Raw genomic sequence first — 19499 nt, forward strand, 5'->3', positions numbered from 1 at the left:
GGAGGTCAACATTATTGAGTTTGATAACAGGTATGAAAAAGTCAGTATTTTGACATTATCTCCACATCCCAACCACTGTTTTCTTTAATTCATGGTTCATATTGATCCTTAGATTGTCCCCCAACATATGTACCAGCCCAAGAAGAGAAAAAAGTTTTGAACTTTGAAACCTATTTCTGTTTTGACCATATAAGTTAGTCAATTACGATAGTGTCTATGGCTTCTTCAATGGCCTGCAAGTCGACATGTGCTCAACAGCTGTCTAACCTTTCCAAATCCTTTGTGATGTCCTCTGCTCTGACCCTGATGCTCTTTCCTCTGATACCTCTTATGCACATGATGTCTCGCACAGGTTGAGAGAGAAGGGTTGCAGTCACGGGAATGTATGCCTGGTCTTCCTCGTAACAAGGTGGATCTGATAAGTAAGTGTTGTCTTCAGCAATCATGGACTTGGTAGCATCAGGAGTTGAGAATATTGTCCTGAAGAGTGGCACTATAAACACAGATGCAGTTGGGGCATCCAAAAGTCCATCGTAAAGTACAATACTCCCTTGTTTGTAAAGCTGAAGGAGCGCCCACATGAAAAGCCTCTTCATCTTTATGTATGGGTGGCCAGAGCTAAAACGAGAGATGAACGACTTTCGGGTCTGTACTGCCTTCTCTCCCTCTGTGTCCAGTGAAGTGTACCACTACATTTCAGCATGGACCACCTGATTGGCAAGAAGGGCCAGCTCTGGAATCTGATGTAGATGGAAAAGCATAATAGGTGGAGAGATAGACTGTCCTGGTGTCTGCATCAGAAAAAAATGCAGAAAATCCTAGTAAGGTACATCACTGGGCGCATGTTGGAAATAATGCTCAAGATATGATCAAAAAGTCTTGTCAGTGAGGTCTGCCATATGCAACTGAGATGGATGACGAAACTGAGGGGGGTCCTATGCAAACATGTCAGTGAGAAGTAGTATATCACAAAGTACTTACTATTGGACCAGATATAAAAAAACTTCACAACTTAGATGTCGCGCTGCATTTCAGAGGAGAGGATGACTCGCACAATGGACACCTTGAAGGTATCAGCAATGGAGGGTTGACCTTAGCTGGGATCTTGAACAGCTTTAGCACCATGTACTTGCACTTGTGAAGTTCGATGATGGTCTTGACATGCTTTCATTGATTGTTCATCGACTCACAGGCCTCTGAAGGGTCAGTTAAGAGTCAGAGAGACAAAGATGATGTACTTATGAATTTGACACTGATTCATCGCTGGCCATGGAATTCTAAGACTTTCCAATGACCTCTACATGGTATCCAATAGCAGTAGCAGGGAGAGGAAAAGCCCTAACAGGAATAGGAATATGGCACTGTGTGCTTGACCAATACACAGCTCTTGCATTAGTGTCCAAGTGCGTGAGGGGTCCAGGGTGATGAAGTATACAATCGATCACCCCTGTGGAGTTATCAACTGTGGGACTAGAATGGATAATAGCTGACTCACTGGTGTATAGTATCCCTTTTTCCCACACATCGATTCCCACCACCATGCCAACAATGAGGACAATTCGACAAGGAATATGTCCAAGCCAGTAAAAGGTGGATCTAGGTCCTGTAGTTGGTTGATCTTCAGGAGGAGTTTAAGATGGCAGCACTAACCTGTACTAATGCTTTCCCTCATTGAATAAATATCTCTGATGAGACATAGGGGCCATTGCTTGGGCTTTATGAGTCCAAGCGCAGATATCCTCTGCAGATGGAGCACTCATCTGGTTGGACTTTGAGTTCAACAGGGCTGATAGATTTTTTCATATAAGAAACTCTAACTGTGAAGACAACAACTCACATTGTAAAGTGTTGGCATTGGCATTGTCGTGCACTGCCTCTTGAAAACAAACCCATTTGATTGGGCATGCATTATCCATGATTAGTGCTCCTCCCCACCTTATGGAGACCACAAGTTCCTTAACGATATATGGTATTAAGGAAGAAGAGAGATATTAATATTACATAAGCTAGGCAAGCTACTTTATTTGTAGGGATCAGCGATGACAATTACATAATCCTCTACTGTGTATGGTGTTGACCAAAGGCAGGGAATGACCAGGGAAAGCTGCAACGGCAACATCATTGTATGGAGGGCTGACTCCCACAGTTAACACATTGATCAACTTGTTGCGGGGGAGGAGGTCGAGGTCCATTGTTCCCAGACTACGACTAAAAACAAGACCTAGCTCTTTCAAAGTATTGCAATGGAGTATAAGATACAAGACACTGACTAGCGATGCTCTTGGAGGGGTTGGGAAATAGTGTGAGCAGCCTAGGAATGGACTTTCTATTTGAGGCAGGCTAACAGAAAGATCAAAGAGATTGTTGTCATCAAGAAGGCACATATTAAAACAACTGAAGTCAGTGTGCATCAACAAAACTTGGAAAAATGGTTGAAGGAATTTTAGCTTGAGCGGGGCGCTATGGCAATTGGTGATACCCTCTAGATCCACAGTGAAATGCAAGAGGTCGAAGATTGAGAACTCAGTGAGAGCAACATTACTTGGCTTGGGCAAGAGGGAGTTGATGAAGTTACCTAAGGCAGGGCCATCAAGGTGAAGACTGAGTGTTATGCTCAACTGCTCACAAGGGGGCCTAAACCTTTGTAACAGGGTGAGGGCAGCGTCCAAAGTGTCTGCACCCATACTGCCAAGCCAGGAGTTTCAGAACATGATGCTGAAAGAGTGTAAGGGATGATAAAAAGTTGGTGTATGCTGCGGCAGGTACAACTGTCTATCTACAATAACTGTTAGGTTAGGTAGGAAGGGGTGTGAAAAGATTGCTTGCATGCCCTTGGGGTCGAGAAGAGTTACTGTTAGAGCGCAAAGGGTGGGAAGAAGGTGAATGCGACGAGCAAAATCATGAACACATGGGAGATTAGTGATCTCAATGCAGACGAGGTTGTGGAGGGGAGGCAGCACTTTCAGGATATGGGTTAAAATAGGCTCTAGCTCTACTACCGCCTGTGGGATCACAAGGATTTCTAAACCCCTATGAATCATAGATGGTACAGAGCTGAGGATGGGATCACTCCCATGGGAGAGTTGCAGGCAGGTTAGGTGCAGAAGGAAGGGAGCATTAGTTATGGAGGTGTGGCAAGTAAGTATGGCTATGAAAGCTTCAATCGTATCATAGGTCAGAGCACGCTCTCATGAGATGATGGCGTAGATGCAAGGGGCGTAGCCATGAAATTAGTCTAGTTGTGAGGGTGAAGGGGGACCATGCAATATCTAAGGCAGTGTGAGGGTTGCCCATATCATGAATGAAGAAATGACTCACATAATACCAGATACCGTCCACTGCTAAATGCCTTTCGATGACATCCTCCAGCATAAGATGAAGGAGTGGTAGTACAGAAGGCAGTTCCCTCCATAGGACTATTAGTGCAATATCACACACTGCACAATTAACTGTCCAAGAGCGGAAGCAAGTGCTGATGACTGTGAGGGTTGCTGTAAACTAACTTGCATATTGCAAGTGTGATTTCATATGCGAGAGACATGGGGTGCATGTCCTAGAACACGCTACTTAACCCAGTATTTAACCCAGCTGGTATCTGTAGAAGAACTCATCTGTGATCTGAGGTTGTTCTTGTGAGATGCCAATTGTGACAGGGAGATTAATAAACTCACTACGAACTTGACAGGTTGTTACTTGAAAACAAACGCAGACAATGGGTCTAGTTCTTATAAGGTCAATGAAGTGCGTCCATTGGTTTGGGACATCACCGATCCTGGTATACAGAATATGTACCTGGTGGTAAAGCACGCTGTCAGGACTGTATCAGGAGTGAGGCCTTGAAGGATGCTACCAGATGGTACTCATCTTTGTTGTGAACCATAGTATAACTTTCAGTTCAGTCCATAAAGCAAAGCTTTTGTGGTAATGCTTCTTTTCAGATTTATAAAATATCATGAATCGGTAAGAATTTATCCACTGGATTAGCATGCCCTGAATGCTAGTAGTATTAGTAGCATGCGATATCTGATGTAGCCCTGAGGGTCAGACAATCAGTAGGGGCTAATCGCAGAGTAATGTGAACATACTAGGCTCCTGCAGTGCCTACCACTGTGCAAAGCATTTCACCTAAAGTAAACAAGAAGCCGCATCAAAACAGAATTTACAGCTATCAGGAATGAGAAGCTCACCTGGGCACTGTGACACGATATTGGAGATGATGGAAGATGATATTATATAATCTACAGAAGCTACCCAATTTATAGGGATCTCCGATTCATTAGAGACAAGTGTAATTAGATAAATGTCTGAGATAATTTGCTTTGCTCAGTTCTGACTGTCCATAAAAAAACATTCTTGATTTTTCTTTCAGGGCTGAGCTGGAGTGAGACATTCAACAGGGATTTGGTAGTCCACCCTAGTGCCTCCTGCAGTTTTGGCAGTGGCCCATGCTGAGATGTGGCCTGAAGGGGCAGGACCATTGGGCCTGCAGAATAGATTAGGACAGTGACTATATGCTAACTGCTTGAGTAACTTGCTGCCTTGGAAACCCACTGAGATGTTAAAGAGGGTGTGGTAGTCATGGAACTGTGAGGCATGTTCCTTCAGCCAGCAAATTGGGTCTGTAATAAGAGTGAGCACCACATTATGATGAATATCAGAATACTAACTGCATGGTTTTGGTGGGGTTGGTTTAATAATGGTGTCACTGGAGTTGACAGTCCAGGGATCTTCTGTTGAAGGTCCAACATTATTGTTTTGCAAAGATATCGCAGTGAGGACCTCTGGGGACCAGGTCTCCCAGGTAATGGCTAAACAAGAGGCAAGGGCAGAGGGTGTGATTCTCTCAAGCGGAGGGGTAATACTTTTGGGTGGTGCTGTCACATATGACTTTCTGCACATCTCGCAGAATGAATTGAAGTTGCCTCATTTGAGCATTGCACCATTCAATCAGCAACCATAGCTAGACAAATATCAACCTAGTGAAACGAAAAAATGATACACATGAGATAACTCACTTTGTGGCAACATCACAGCATCACATGGTTATGTGTGGTTGACCATGAATGGCAATGATGCAGGTATTTATAGATAGGCCATACAGCGTTGCTCGGAAGCCCTTCTTTGGGCCTCCAATGATGAATACCTCCTTCTTGATGTATTTGTTGAATGTGTCAAGGTTGATATTATGCATCTTCATGACAAATCGAATTGGAACAGTGACCTACAAAAAGTTAAACTCATTATTTCATGTGATTAAGGTTGTACTTATGAGTTGCTCGTCATCAGTCTTCAAGGTCAATTGAGCGCCAAGGAAGTCCATGCTGCATACCTCCCACTCTGTGCAAAATTTGGGTCCACGAGTGACGCTGACATTGTAGCGATGCTTCCTAGTAAATTTGAGGGTAGCTGGAAGGCAGGTGCATTTGACCATCACGGCTTCAACTTGGATGAAAAGCGGGGCTACATCACTGCCAGCATCATTCCTCAACAGTTCCCCCTCATCCTGGAACCAAATGATACCATTGGACACCCATTGGACAAACCCACTTTTCCAATCCAATCTCCAATTAAGACTTAGACAAAGTTGCTGATTTTGATGGACTTTGATTCCTGCGGGGGGTTGACATGTTTGAGTTGACATGTGGGCTTTAACAGTGCGATCAATTGGACAATGCTCTAAATAATACTTGGAGACCTCGACCTAAGAAATGAGTTAGAAAGGATTGTATAAAGGAGACTTTGAAACATACCTCTTCCTGTGTCCCGGACCAACAAATGCAAAAGATATCATTGTTTCTTTGGATGACATGACCTTGGAGTCCCAAGTAATCTCCTGCTACAACACAAACTTCTTCGCCTACATAGAACATGGGCTCTATGTCCTTGAGTCTAGCCTCCACCTCCTTACACAGACCATCCAAGTCAAATGCTAACTTGACTGAACCGCCAAATGCATGATCTGTCTGAGTAAGTCTGGTGTGTTAAGGTGAACTGCATCACCAGAGTGCAATAACTGCTTAGAGAATGTGATTTTGGACTGTTTGCAGAATGGCATGTCCCAACTGGACTGGATATGAAGTCAGATGGCATCAGGATGGGGAACAGGCATCAACTCGGTGCAGTAGTGGTGGAAGTTTTTCTTCAGAAGGCCGCCATAGTATTTTTCGCCTTTGTGTTTGAACCTGACTTCTTCTCCATCACAAATGATGGGGGACATTGAGATCCCGGTAGGCAGGTGCCTCATAGGGAAAGTCTCTGGGAGGAATGAGCATGGTGACAAAATTGTTCATCTGCTCAGAATTGAAGATATACGCTATAGCACCCATGTATTTTCCTTGTTTGATTTTAACCCAGGTGGAGTAAGGATATTTTAAGTGCAGGGAGTTGACCATGGTCTCTTCATTGTTGTGTACTCAGTCCCATTTCTTCATGGAGACCTTAAGGGAGTCAGGAATGGCAGCCATAATAGTTAGAGAACTGTCAGAAGTCACATATAAGTGAGCGGGGACCCATGGGGATACTACAACTGGGAACCCTTGCTTTTGGAGGTGCTCAGCAAGGAATTCCCTTGTAGTCACTGCATTGTAATCAGCATTGTAAATACTTGACCAAAAAAAGAACTTACCATGGACAGTAAACACATACATCCTTTTAGGTAGCAAGGCAGTGATAGAGTGAGGTGCAACTGGCAACAGTCAATGAACTGTACTACTACTCCCACTGTACACATTCTACTCAATCCTATCAATCACATCAAAGAGTTTACACTTTGGTCCTGGTAGGAGCATGACCTTGGCACATCTGAGGGGGCCATTGTCGATCTCAATATCCTCCTCCTCTTGGTTATCTTCTTTGTTGTTGTTGTTGTTGTTGTTGTTGTTGTTGTTGTCACCCTGTTCTGCTTCAATGTCGATATCCGGATTCTTACGCTAGAGTTAATTAGGGTCAACTCTAACTTGAAAAACAACAGCTTACTATGCAAGAATGATGCTGAGAAGTGCATGATCCAGACACTGAACTCAATTGGGAGTTCATTAATCCAGTTGGCATGGCCAAGATGTGCTTATGCTTCACGGCAAGGAGATTGGCCAATGAAGTTTTGTCATTACCATCGCCAGAGAACAACATGAGTCTGGCTTCCATCCAATTGAGAAGGCAGTGATGATCGCCGAGGTATGCATGAAACTCTTCTTCCATCTGACCATAAGTCAGATCTGTCATTATAAACCGCTCTAGAATCTCCCAAGCGACGGGATCCTGCAAGGGCGATAGTGCTGGAACCCCAAAGGTATGAATGAAAATAACACCTGAAATATCTGAGAGTTGCATATCTTTGAATCTAACATGTTTGGCATTCTGCTCTGGCTCAGTTGGTGCAGGGTGTTTGGACATGATCTAATGCTTGATTGTTATTGACTTTTGTTGGACTTAATAAAACAGCTACATACTTGCAAATTAAACTAAGCTATTACTATGGTTATTGTACATGATGTGATGAGGGAGAAAAAAAACCTGCAAACACAGAGGTCAGCCTTATATAGGGGAATTCAGCGATGAGATGCTTACCAATAATTGTGGCCACGGACCACAGCAACTTTGGATTGTTGTGTGGTTAGGGTATTGTGTGACCACTATCCTAGTGGTACCGTGAACTATGTGGAGAAGTGAAAAGAAGAGCTGCAAATGGTAAAGTGAGTCTTTTTATAGGGATGACTAATTTGGGATCACTTACCGAACATTGTGGTGTGCCCAATATTTGTGGATATGGACCACAGCTGTAGGCTATTGTGTTCAAGTTATTGTTTTGACCACTATCCTAGTGGTACCGTGAACTATGTGACAAGGTGGAAAGAAGAGCTGCAAACTGCAAAGTGAGTCTTTTTATAGGGATGACCAATTTGGAATCACTTACCAAGCATTGTGGTGCAGTGGAGATTTCAAATATCAATGAGTGCGATGTGGTGCGCAAAGTTCAATTGAACATGTTCTGCGGAGAAACAACATGTCGTACTCAATGTTCACATGTTCAAGTACACATTTAGGTATTCAGATGTTTTACATAACAACATTAAGTACATGAAACAAATATATAACATGTAATACACATATATATCTAATAATAGCATACAGTGGGTCAAAAATGTGTTCCAATGTTTATAGCTTTTCATGTAATTGCTACATCATGTGTCAAGACATGGAAATATGACTAAGCTATAGGAGGGTGTTAAAAAGGTCTGCCTCCCAGCTTTATTTTGGCTTCCTATGTATACCATAGGAGAATAATGACTTTGTGTGAAGATATGGTTATTTTAATTTGATGACTCATTGGGAGACTTTTTTGACTTTGAGTTTAACTAATGTAATTACTACAATTCTAGTACTTTGTGTGACCTCCTTATGCCCTAATTTCTGCCACTCTTCTAGACATATTCTCTATTAATTTTGGATATTCCTCTTTGGTATTTTCATCATACTCTGCTGTAACACTGTCTCATAGTTAAAATAGCCCCTATGGCGGATCTTGATATGCTACAAGCAATTTCTTGAGTGATTCTCAGGGATATTCAATAGAGTTGATGTCTTGGATCTATGTTGAACATGATAGAATAGTAATATTATGGTCTTTAAGTTATTTGGTAGCCAATCTAGAAGGTTGCACTACATGACTTAAGATCTCTTAATCTGTATATTCTATGATGGTATAGAGCTATATGAGATAAAATGGAGTGGGAATTTATATGAAGCAGAGGGGAGGATAAATACAGAGCAGTAAATACTCATTTGACAGGAGTGTCTGCTAAGAAACATGCAAGAGTCATGAGATAATGATCCTAGGTATACCGTTAAATTGGCCACCAATGGCTTGAATACCATGATATTACTATTCTATCATGTTCAACATAGATCCAAGACATCAACTCTATTGAATAACCCTGAGAATCACTCAAGAAATTGCTTGTAGCATATCAAGATCCGCCATAGGGGCTATTTTAACTATGAGACAGTGTTACAGCAGAGTATGATGAAAATACCAAAGAGGAATATCCAAAATTAATAGAGAATATGTCTAGAAGAGTGGCAGAAATTAGGGCATAAGGAGGTCACACAAAGTACTAGAATTGTAGTAATTACATTAGTTAAACTCAAAGTCAAAAAAGTCTCCTAATGAGTCATCAAATTAAAATAACCATATCTTCACACAAAGTCATTATTCTCCTATGGTATACATAGGAAGCCAAAATAAAGCTGGGAGGCAGACCTTTTTAACACCCTCCTATAGCTTAGTCATATTTCCATATCTTGACACATGATGTAGCAATTATATGAAAAGCTATAAACATTAGGACACTTTTTGAGCCACTGTATTGGTGTGAGGTGGTATGAGGAAGGTAGAAAAGAGTGACACGCAGCTTCAACAAAGTTCATATAGGGATGGCCTATTATAATTAAAACACCGCTAGAAAGTAGCGCAAATATAATGGGTGATGGACAATTCCGGCGGACCTTCAATATTAAATGATGATCCCTATATTAGGTGCTTGCAGAACTTTCTGACTTTTCCTTTGGATCCACCACCATATAGTCAGACCATTTTAAGTATCAGTTATTATGATATTGTATTGTATACTTCCTTTATTGAATCCAAATCATGACTCTGAATTTTGAGCTCGTCTCAATGATATGCCAGTCAAAGCCCTAAATATAGATCAGTCTGTCTTCTTGATGTTCCGAAGGTTAGTTCCAATTATACACAAATCATCAATATTATCAATGACATATATGAAATTAATTGAAGGTTTTAAACATAGTAGACAATCAGAGTAGGCATAGTCCTGATGAGAACTCTTGCAAGCTTGAAGCCACCAGGCAGGGCACACCAAGTAAAACATGAGGTTAGGCTGTTCAAATGATTGTATGTATTGATAAAGTTTCGCACAACAGGTCTATGAAGTGTCTCGCTTGCGGATCAAACACTCGGGGTAGCCTTAGCACACTGATGATCCAGACCTTTCGGCAACTTCAAATCAGTAACATTTGTAATCCCTCCATAATCTGTGTAAGTACAATAATCAAATTACATTCTGCAGTGATGTAGTTGATGAGAAATGTCACAGGCTCAAGACCCTCTGGCAGAGGCTGAGGTGAGCCAATTCAATTGATCACACATATGTTACTAAATTGCTACATGGCAGGTGCATTAAGTGTGTCACTTTACGTGCTTGCATGAAAATTTTACTGATGGTGAGCTTAGCAAATACAATAAATATCTGCCATATTCACACCCAAATTGTCTTCCCTAGCAATGTATGCTCCAAGACATGGATAATGACGACAATAGGTCCTCCCTCAGTAGCTTGTCTGAGCTGTCAGATGATTTGTGTGATGGTGAACTATGTCAAGTTGTGACTGACGCCAAGGTGATTTCACAAGCAGTGGCCAGTCTCAAAGACAGTCCTAAGTGTGTGCTTTGCAAGGCGACAAGGACTCCACACCCGAAGATGACCATACTGAGGCCCATCATTCGGAAGTGTAAGTGCTTGGATAGCCAGCTTAACAAGCACTGGATTGTCCATGTCAACCACAACTTGAAGCACTGGGTGGATGAGACACCAGTGTACAGGTTGCCAGGGGTCTGTTACACACTCAAATAGGTTTGTTATGCAGAGCCCTAAGAGAGGCATCATCTGCTAACATTTGTGACGTAACCGGAAGGATCCGGTACAGTGACTGAGACTGGCGACATTGAGTTGGCAGATATCAGGGGCGCGCATGTCATGTGACTTCTAAGACAGATGTCTTCAAAGTCACAGAAGTCTCAAAGTGAGGACAGACTTGTCCAAATGATGAGTGTTGATTGAAGTAGACTTAAGTGCAAAGAGCACTTAAGAAAAGATACTAGAGACTGAAGCTGAGGGGCTTCAGAGAGAAGTATGTTCCAGGGAAGATTAAGTAGATTCAAGTTAGGAAATCTAGGACAAGATGACTGACTACTTATACTAAGTGGAAAGGGGTTTTTTTTTAATTCTAATTTTTGTCCATTGAGGATGTAATCCTATGTAGGACAGTACTTTCTAATCTACTGGACCCCCTGTGTCCTTTGCTTCCTGAGATCGTGAATGCCCTGACGTGAGGTGTACCCCCATCAGTCCGCTGTTCCTGCTGGCCATTTTAGACGCACATCTCATTTGCGTGATAGGTAGATTTGATGCTCTGCTTGCGGTTGTGTGGTGTGCAGTGATGGTACATGTTTCTCATCCACTTTCGCGGAGTGTTACAGGGATCTATTAGAGTTTCGTATGGGAGGAGGTTAGTCTGAGGGGACGGTTTGGTTGGCTGGCCATCATGCTCTCCTTTCTTCTTTTGCTCTTTTGATGTCTGAGGTCCCTTGTAGGCGAGGTGTGGGGCTGATTATTTGAGTTTGAGTGTATTACTATGTTTGAGGTAGGGTAAAGTAGTTGATTTTAAGGTTAATAATGGAGCATTGCGGTGTGGTGATACATCTGTTCTGCAGATCAGTTCTTGTGTTTCTTGGTTGAAGGTACTACACTGAATGTCGATTTCAGTCTGCGCATGTCATTAACATATTTTACTAGGTGAGGGATCGTGTCTGGACTTGTAAGAAGGTACAGAATGGAGGAGGTGTCGCGTCCTATTGTGCCTTGGATGGTGTGTCTTTCTTGTTGATATTGTGGGCATTCCAATAGATAGTGATGTATGGTGTCTTTGTGTTCTAGGCAGTGTGGGCAGAATGGACTGTCAGTTTTCTTGATGTGATGGAGGTGCTGGTTGAGTGGGGTGTATTGTGATCTTAGGCTTATGAGTAGTCCTGTTAAATGTTTGGGGAAGGTAGCGGTTAGTTTAGCAAATGAGCGATTGATGACTTTGGGGTCTAGTCTTTAAGTACGGTTATACCTGAAGGATGTAGCCCACATCCTTTTCCATCTACGTTTTGTTTCTTGACAGTGCACTTGTTTCAGGGCGGATAAGCTTAGTGGGAGGACGCCATGTCTGAGATATTTCGGGAGTGCCGCACGATTGCTGTTGTTTCCTCTGCTGGTGGCCGCTAACTTTGCTTCCTTGTCTGCCATTTTGTTACCGTGGATGCCTTCATGACCTGGGGACCATTGTAATGTTATGGTGGAAAGGGTTAAGGGCAAGGCTACCAGGTAAGGGTAAAGGGGAGACAAGAATGGTATAGGTATGCTGGCAGCAGAGCTGGATTAGTGACAGATGGTCGAATATGAAATGAGACCAAGAAATGTTGGAATGAACCAATGGTAACAATACAATGCACAGTAGGCATGAGTCAGGGGACAAGATAAGACAAGATAAGGGAAGCCACATTGGTGGCATGAGTCATAGCCTGAAGGCATGTGTGCACATTGGTGCAAGATGAGGGAGATGAGGGACTGGAATGGTCCTGAGGATCCGGTCAATGGATATTCGGTAAAAAAGTGCGAGCTGATAGCAGGTGAGGGCGGAGATGAAGGGAAAATGATAGGGGGACCAAGTGACTGATGTTACTTGTAACAGGGTCTTCCTTAAAGAATTCCAGGCTCGCCCAAAAAATGCAATCAAGGATAGAATATGAGCACAGGAGGTCATGGACAAAATGAAAGCATGGGAGAGTGATGGAGCATCGGGGATTTTTCAAGATGAGCTGGGCAACATGCTGGTTGCATACTTCACAAGACGAGCACACGGCAATGTCGAGGTGAGGTTATTTACTTTGCCCAAAGGATGAACTGACAGCTCGCTAGTGCTGTAGATCATTGAAGGGATATACACGGTACATTCCAGGACCGCAGACCCCATCAACAATGGGATGATCTTCAGCATGTCTGAACAATGCCTAGAGAGAGGGAAAAAATTGTATTTTGATGGAATCAAAGTGAGGTTTTTTGTAATTGGAGTATGTACAATCTACTAACTATTGATATAGAGGCAAACACTCGAAAAGGTGATTGTATCTACTCAGCTCCTTGTCCATCACCTTGGCGTCCAACATGCTATTTGTGACAGTCACCACAATGGGGGTGACATCTTAATGAAGTATGCCAAAGACAGTGTTTCCTCTGGTGAAACCTTGTGAGACCAATGGTTGATGAAGTTTTGTATGGCAGGAGGTAGATTATGTTTATGAAGACGATTCATTTGCATTGGAGAGCACTGGTGTGCTACACCTCATGCATGGGTGGGCAGAGCAAGGTCATGCTGCAGGGATGGTAAGCATTTTCTCCAGTTTGCAATGCATTTCTCTGACACTTATCGCTTTAGCACGGGATTCATCTGTCAAAAAACATGGTATCTGGACTGCGTGGTATCCCCCATATTTATGTGTACTACAAGGCGACTGAGACATTGGTGCTACAGTTGTCTGCCATGTTTTGTGTGAACTTTCCAGAATTTTACAAGAAATACCAGAAGGCTTTCAAGGCAGGCAAATGGATAGTAGTTGACCCTGGCCCCTTCCTAGGTAGGGTAATAGTATGGAAGCTAGCAGTACTTCCATATCAGGATGTATTGGATGCAGGCCCTGCTGTGATATTCCCAATGGGCCGCTTCAAGGGTGGAGAGTATTATATTCCAGATCTCAAACTCAAACTTTCATGAGCACCTCTTTGTGCAGTTATCGAAAGTATACTGATTGCTTTGAAGGTACCGGCCTGGCGAGGTTATCATTCTAATGGCCAGTGTGCTATATCACGGCATAGGAGATTGGACCCCTGAGCCTGGAGTGTCAGGAGATGGCATTACACCAGGGTGGATAGGTAATGTGTGGTTTTACCCCTGCTCTTCATATAAGCTGTTAAAAGATAAACCTATTGGCTGGTCTCTTAAGGAGGCGGGGGACTATAAATCTTGACAGTTTCATGTCATAATATATTAGACTGATGTTCTTGCATATTAAAATATCAAAAGTCACATGCCGTAGTGTTTCTAACTATAATTCACTAGTTAATTGCCAGTAATGTTAAAACTTTTGCATTTCACTGTGTCAATCATTCAAACTCATAAATGGCTACAGAAGCTCCTATTTAACTGAAACCCTCTTCTCCCCTGCCATTTACTTATGTTCATCAAGTTTAACAATCACCAGATGCTCCCACTCTGCTGGAAACTGGCCCAGTGGACAATGTCCAAGTCAGATGCAGTTGTGATTGCGACTCTGCTGTGTGGTGGACCTTGAACATGAAGTGGTGTTCCCTATATTAGGCTCAACCACACATCTTGTTCACCCTCCATATAGTTAATGCATGGTAAGCTCTAGTCATATTCTTTTGTGCTTCTTATTAATCATCATAAAGTGTATTCCTCTTCAATGTTCTTCACGTTCACTCTTGTGATACTATGCTCTTTGTTTTCCCTTGCCTGACGGTGGCCTTCTGAAAGTTTCAATCCTCTGTTGGTTTGCTGTCAAGTCAAGAGATCTACATGAGATTACAACAGCACATAACCCACCATGATCTACCTGAGATTGTGTGGGGACCGACTTTTAGATGACTTACTGGGCTTGGCTGCTAAAATGTCAGGGTTAGCAGGGGCTGGTATGCTCTCTGTGATTGATAGATCATAACAAGGTTGTGCCTGTGTCTACAGGTGATATCCTGATTCACTGTGGGACCCCATAGCTGACACTAACATTATCTTAGGTATATCCCTTCCTAACTGCCAATTTGCTCAACTAATGTTTAACTTTGACCTTCCTCTCACATCAACGTGTCATAAGGACTCCATGCATTCAAAGCCCCCTCCCAATGGGAGCTCAACGCCATAGCATTGGAGCGGTTGCATATGCGGGCTACAAGGGAAACCATCAACAATGAATGCCCTGTACGCTTGTGATATGTTGTTATAATAATGGCTGCCATGTTAAGATGACAAACTAACTAACTGCTGCAAGAATAAGTATAAAAGAGCCTCACAAGAACTTTAAGACAGTGTCAACTGCCAAGTAACACACTATTATAGAAAGGTTGGTTCAGGGGTTGGATCAAACATTGATGCATTGATTTGAGGGCTGAATCAAACATTGTGACACTGAGTGCATGCGCTAAGCCGATTCTCACGGTCGACAAGATATTGATGTGATTGTCTAAAAGTGTATGAAATAGGTGAAAAGATCCTCTGGAGCATAGTGACAAAAGAATAACAAGGAAACAGGTACAAGGCTTGCTATCTATTATACCAAAATTAAACATGTTCGAACATTGAGTTGACATGAGAGAACCTCCTATAAGGACCCAAAGATGTCCTTCATGAATTTCAAAGCAGTAGTGTTTGCTGTAACCTTTGTACCTGTTAGCAAGGAAGCAATCTCAATGAATAAGCTAACCTTCTTCAGCTCAAACCCTAAGAATTGTAATTCTTGCAGGGACTAGGCAGGAGAAAAAGTGACATATAGTTGCCCTATCAAAGATATTAACTCAAGATGCTCAAAGAGTCAATGACAATGTATACGAGGGGAGAACATGTGGGAACAATCTACAAAAACCTTCTGAAATCCAGAACCTTGGCTCCTGTAAACAGTCATTGCCCACCCCAAAGAGAGAGGAACCTGAAACAAGTGTTAGAAAGAGGACTGATCAGTAAATGTATGGTATCAACTTGAATTTGAGAGGCTCTCATTTTTTTCCTGTGTTCTTCATAATCAAATGTAAACTCTTTATCTAAAACAAGAACATGTTCGTGAGTATCCACTTGCTTGAACTTTACAAGAGAAAATAGATTTTTTTTACAACCTCCAACAGCACGACGACTGCCTGGCTGGGCATGAAGAGGTCTGGAGTTCTCATCAACTTAGACATCCTGGATGCTGAACAAAGTCTGTGGTGAGGAGGACCTACCATCTTCAGATTGTACATTATATGATGTGTAAAATCCAAGTATGACCCCTGAGCTACCATTGTGTAGTCTGTTACCAATATTCTTTCGCAGAATGACCTGCACTCCTGGCTTAAGCTTGACCAATCATTCAGCTGGCCCATTGTCGACTAGCTTTTTGGCATGATCAGTTGAAGTGTATATACATGTGTACCTCATTGAATAACCCAATCTCTTGCTCAAATGTCTCTCATTTGCATTTTTGCATGTGAGTGAGTGCAAAAGAGAAGGACCACCTTGACTTCATGCAAATATGCGCAGGGAATTTGTCTCTTCAAGGGCAAGGATGTTGACTGTTAGATCGGACACCTTGCCGATGTGTATCTCTTGTAAAGGTTTAATGAATCCTGGTAATCCTGTTGTTTTAAGTTAACATAAGAGTAGTCATCGGAACCTACTTGGACTCTGCTGGCAGTAGGCTGTAGTCAATCTGATATTCTGTGTGAACATATCCATCCATGATGTGGACATGAAAGCAAAATCAGGTGAGGAGTTCTTGGGGGTAATGAGGGGTAACTGTAAAAAATCACCTGAGGTAATAAGCTGGTTGGTCTGGTGAGTTTAGGTCTGCAAAGAACAATGGTTACGCACCTGGATATTTCCAAAAGGAATATCCTTCTGCCTTATTTTTCTCCCAATCTTATCCAAGCAGGATATAAAGAATCCAGTGACCAAGGAAACTGGGTTGTCATGGTGGTGGGTAAAGTAGGCTAGGGGGCAGACTTACTCTTGTTCACAATAAGTACTTTGGCTTCTATCCAATGCACAACTGCTGAATTGTTGTTGACAACTTTTTTCAAGGCCTATTCGGTGGTTGTCTCGCAATTCATGAGCCCAGCCCATGAATGAATTGTTTGTCCTGCTGTGAGGGTAGGGATTGATCTCAAGAAGAATAATTCAAACTTACCCTGTATCTTGTTCACAGCAGTCCCTGTACTCATGGTAACGGCCACCTCATGCTTGGAGTACTTAGTTAACAAGTATTCAATAATTTTGATGATGGTGAAGGTTTTTCCGGTTCCCAGAAAAAATTGAGTACAGCAACTGAACCAGGCGTAACACTCACCAGGATCACTGGTCAGGAAAAAACTGGTTCCATTGCCAATGAGATCTAGCATGGCCCATTGCTGAGGATTGAGTGTGGTTAAGTCAATGTTTTCATCGGTGGGTCTGGTCATGAGAACCCTAATAGAGTGGTTGGTTATAAGGTCATGGGTTTTTTGTTGGGGAGGCATGTTGTGGAAGGAGGACAAAGTGGGAAATCAAAAGACGGAGGCCGAGGGCAAGTATATATGTGGCCTGGCAACAAACTGTTATCCCTATCTGTCATCTTAAAAATCAACTGAACAGAGCGGTGCAACACGTGCAGCATGTTGTGGACACATGTGAACTTTATTGATGTATGTTTCCCAACACATTTTACTGTCAGAAATTCAACTACTATATCATACAATAACACTAAAAATACCTCAATGCTGTATAGGCAGAATATTCTGGTGGAGTTTGAATATGTTTGGTGTTCCCTATATCAATGCTTACTTGTGAACTTGTTTTCCTCTTTCGAACTGCCACCAAGTAAGGTTCCGCTATGAAGTTGACTATACAATAGTGTTAGTGTAGATTTAAATGCCAATGTTTGACTATATTTTTAATAGATGAATGCAGCCTTAATCATAGACTGTGTTACGACGAGAGTCGCGTGCGAACTGGGATGATCTAACAGCGACGATCACGACAGTGATATCTCGTGCTGAGAGTCCGAGGTCGGCTCCCACAGAAGAACAGGAGTTGCGTACGTTCACAGGAGGCGAACGATGATAGCGGTTTACAGGCAGAAGGGGTCTCAAGTCCTTCTGAAGGTACGGATCTGATGTCAAACAGGTAGCTTTAGCAAGACAAAGGTTTTGAGGGAAAACCCAGTAGGATTAAAGTAAGGAACATCTACTTTAATCGTCGACCTTATATAAGGCTACTCTATCGTATCTAAGCTCAGCTTGAAGCTGGGTTCTAATCTGCTTATCTATCGAGTCAGAGATACCATGCATGAGGCAGGCTTCCATCAGTACATGAGGCAACATGAGGCTTGCCTTCTATCTTGATAACATACATAGGTCTTCTAGACCTATGTCGTCATATCATGTAAGCGATCCAGATCGCTTTCCTAATCCGGCATCTTCCGGACTTCTCTTCTATTCATCATCTATCATCAAGGCCTAAAGGCCCGGTTATCGTGCTGTTGCCGTGCAGGGTGGCAGAGGGCTGGTCGAGTAGCTGGGGGCTCTCGTAGTGACTGTAACAGACTGCCCTGGAATTTAGACTTAATTATAGATTTGATAGGATGTAACCTAATGATAGACTGGTCTCAAATCAAGACTTAATTATAGATTTAATAGGTGTAGCCTTTATTAGTCATCAACATCACCATGACTAGGCAAGTAGCCTTATCAAGACTAGTCCCAAATCAAGAGTTGATTATAGATTTAATAGCCTTTATCATAGCTCACACTGCATCAGGCCCAGCAGCTCATTAATAATAATGCAGTGTGATCCTCTACCTTTACAATTGTTGGTGGGATCGTTCAAGCAGTATCTAGTTTCTCCAATAGCTGGGCACTCTCTTCGAATCAACCAAAGACAACAGGCCCATCAAGTGTCGCGCTTGTCATAGTAAGTACACAGTGAGTATGTCCTATGCTGATAATATTACTAACTACTTCATACAAACTTTTGAAGGATAAACCGGCAAACCGGTCTATTGAGAGGGTGGGGGGACCATTGGTCTCGATACCTAACTGTAAAGTATTTTACTATGCTTTGTTTGTTTAAGTTATCTAGAATTTTGGTCATGTACACCAGTCAAGAGCTCTCTAATGTAAGGGTTAGAGAGGAGAGGAAAGAACTCTGCTGATTGAGAGCATACTCAAGCTGCATGAGCTTCAGTACCAAGCATGCAAATATTGTTGAATGCCATGACAGTATGCCTATGCACAGCCACTTTACACTGCTGTCGCATAAGGATGGCTAATAAAGAACCCCTGGCAATCTCTCACACATAAGCAGTAAACCACCTTTCTGACTTTTTGCTACATTCACCAGACCAATTCTCGTTTTTCTGCCACAGATCAAGAGTGGGCCAGACACCACCGCAGTCAGTTATGCCCAATAGAAGAGATATATCTTCATCACTAATGCAGTCATCCACCAGTGCGTCATGTGCTTCACAATGGATGAGATTTAAAGCATTGCTCAATGGCCCCAAAATTGCAGACTCAAAGAGTTGAGACAGTCCATAATGCAGCACAATGCGCCACAAGATACCACCCATTGTGAGAAAACAATGTGCATGAGGGAGTTAAAGGAGGGTATGGAGTTGCATGTGTAATCAACAAAAAATGAAGTACCTGCCATTAGAGGGCAGTTAGTTGCCTGGAGATTGACAGGGATTAAGACAGGTGATTGGAGAGTCCTTGTGGATGGCGAGGGGAGGATTTTGCACCTGGATGATGAGATCTTGATGGGGCAAGTCTAATAAACCGCAGGAAGTGATGCTCTGTAGAAATTCTGTAGTACATGATCTGTACTCCTTCCAATCCTGGGCTGCATTAAGCAGTGAA

General features: G+C 42.5%; 4 protein-coding genes across 4 annotated transcripts; 1 reads left to right on the plus strand and 3 right to left on the minus strand.

Annotated features, from left to right (window-relative positions):
* Positions 1-251: 251 nt before the first annotated feature.
* F5891DRAFT_979395 (uncharacterized protein) lies at positions 252-1916 on the minus strand (the record flags this gene model as incomplete). The annotated part of the gene is made up of 8 exons (XM_041376883.1): positions 252-689; positions 711-791; positions 982-1003; positions 1064-1164; positions 1191-1196; positions 1496-1618; positions 1651-1667; positions 1838-1916. 8 exons carry the CDS (start codon positions 1914-1916, stop codon positions 252-254), a joined length of 867 nt encoding a protein of 288 aa, XP_041227147.1.
* A 2449-nt stretch (positions 1917-4365) lies between these two features.
* On the minus strand, positions 4366-7392 carry F5891DRAFT_1187430 (uncharacterized protein; the record flags this gene model as incomplete). Its single annotated transcript, XM_041366837.1, has 8 exons — positions 4366-4483; positions 4520-4619; positions 4668-4891; positions 5100-5221; positions 5330-5701; positions 5751-5963; positions 6753-6929; positions 6976-7392. The coding sequence occupies 8 exons, from the start codon at positions 7390-7392 to the stop codon at positions 4366-4368; spliced, it is 1743 nt and encodes a 580-aa protein (XP_041227148.1).
* Positions 7393-12604: 5212 nt separating this feature from the next.
* On the plus strand, positions 12605-13867 carry F5891DRAFT_979398 (uncharacterized protein; the record flags this gene model as incomplete). The annotated part of the gene is made up of 7 exons (XM_041376884.1): positions 12605-12715; positions 12770-12892; positions 12944-13089; positions 13112-13226; positions 13279-13577; positions 13660-13772; positions 13818-13867. The coding sequence occupies 7 exons, from the start codon at positions 12605-12607 to the stop codon at positions 13865-13867; spliced, it is 957 nt and encodes a 318-aa protein (XP_041227149.1).
* A 2402-nt stretch (positions 13868-16269) lies between these two features.
* Positions 16270-16566, minus strand: F5891DRAFT_950360 (uncharacterized protein; the record flags this gene model as incomplete). The annotated part of the gene is made up of 2 exons (XM_041374953.1): positions 16270-16428; positions 16477-16566. Coding segments are annotated over 2 exons (249 nt in total), but the record flags the coding sequence as incomplete, so codon positions are not given.
* Positions 16567-19499: the final 2933 nt, after the last annotated feature.

The sequence above is a fragment of the Suillus fuscotomentosus genome, assembly GCF_016647785.1.
Source record: "Suillus fuscotomentosus strain FC203 chromosome Unknown F5891scaffold_21, whole genome shotgun sequence".
NCBI classification, from domain to species: domain Eukaryota; kingdom Fungi; phylum Basidiomycota; class Agaricomycetes; order Boletales; family Suillaceae; genus Suillus; species Suillus fuscotomentosus.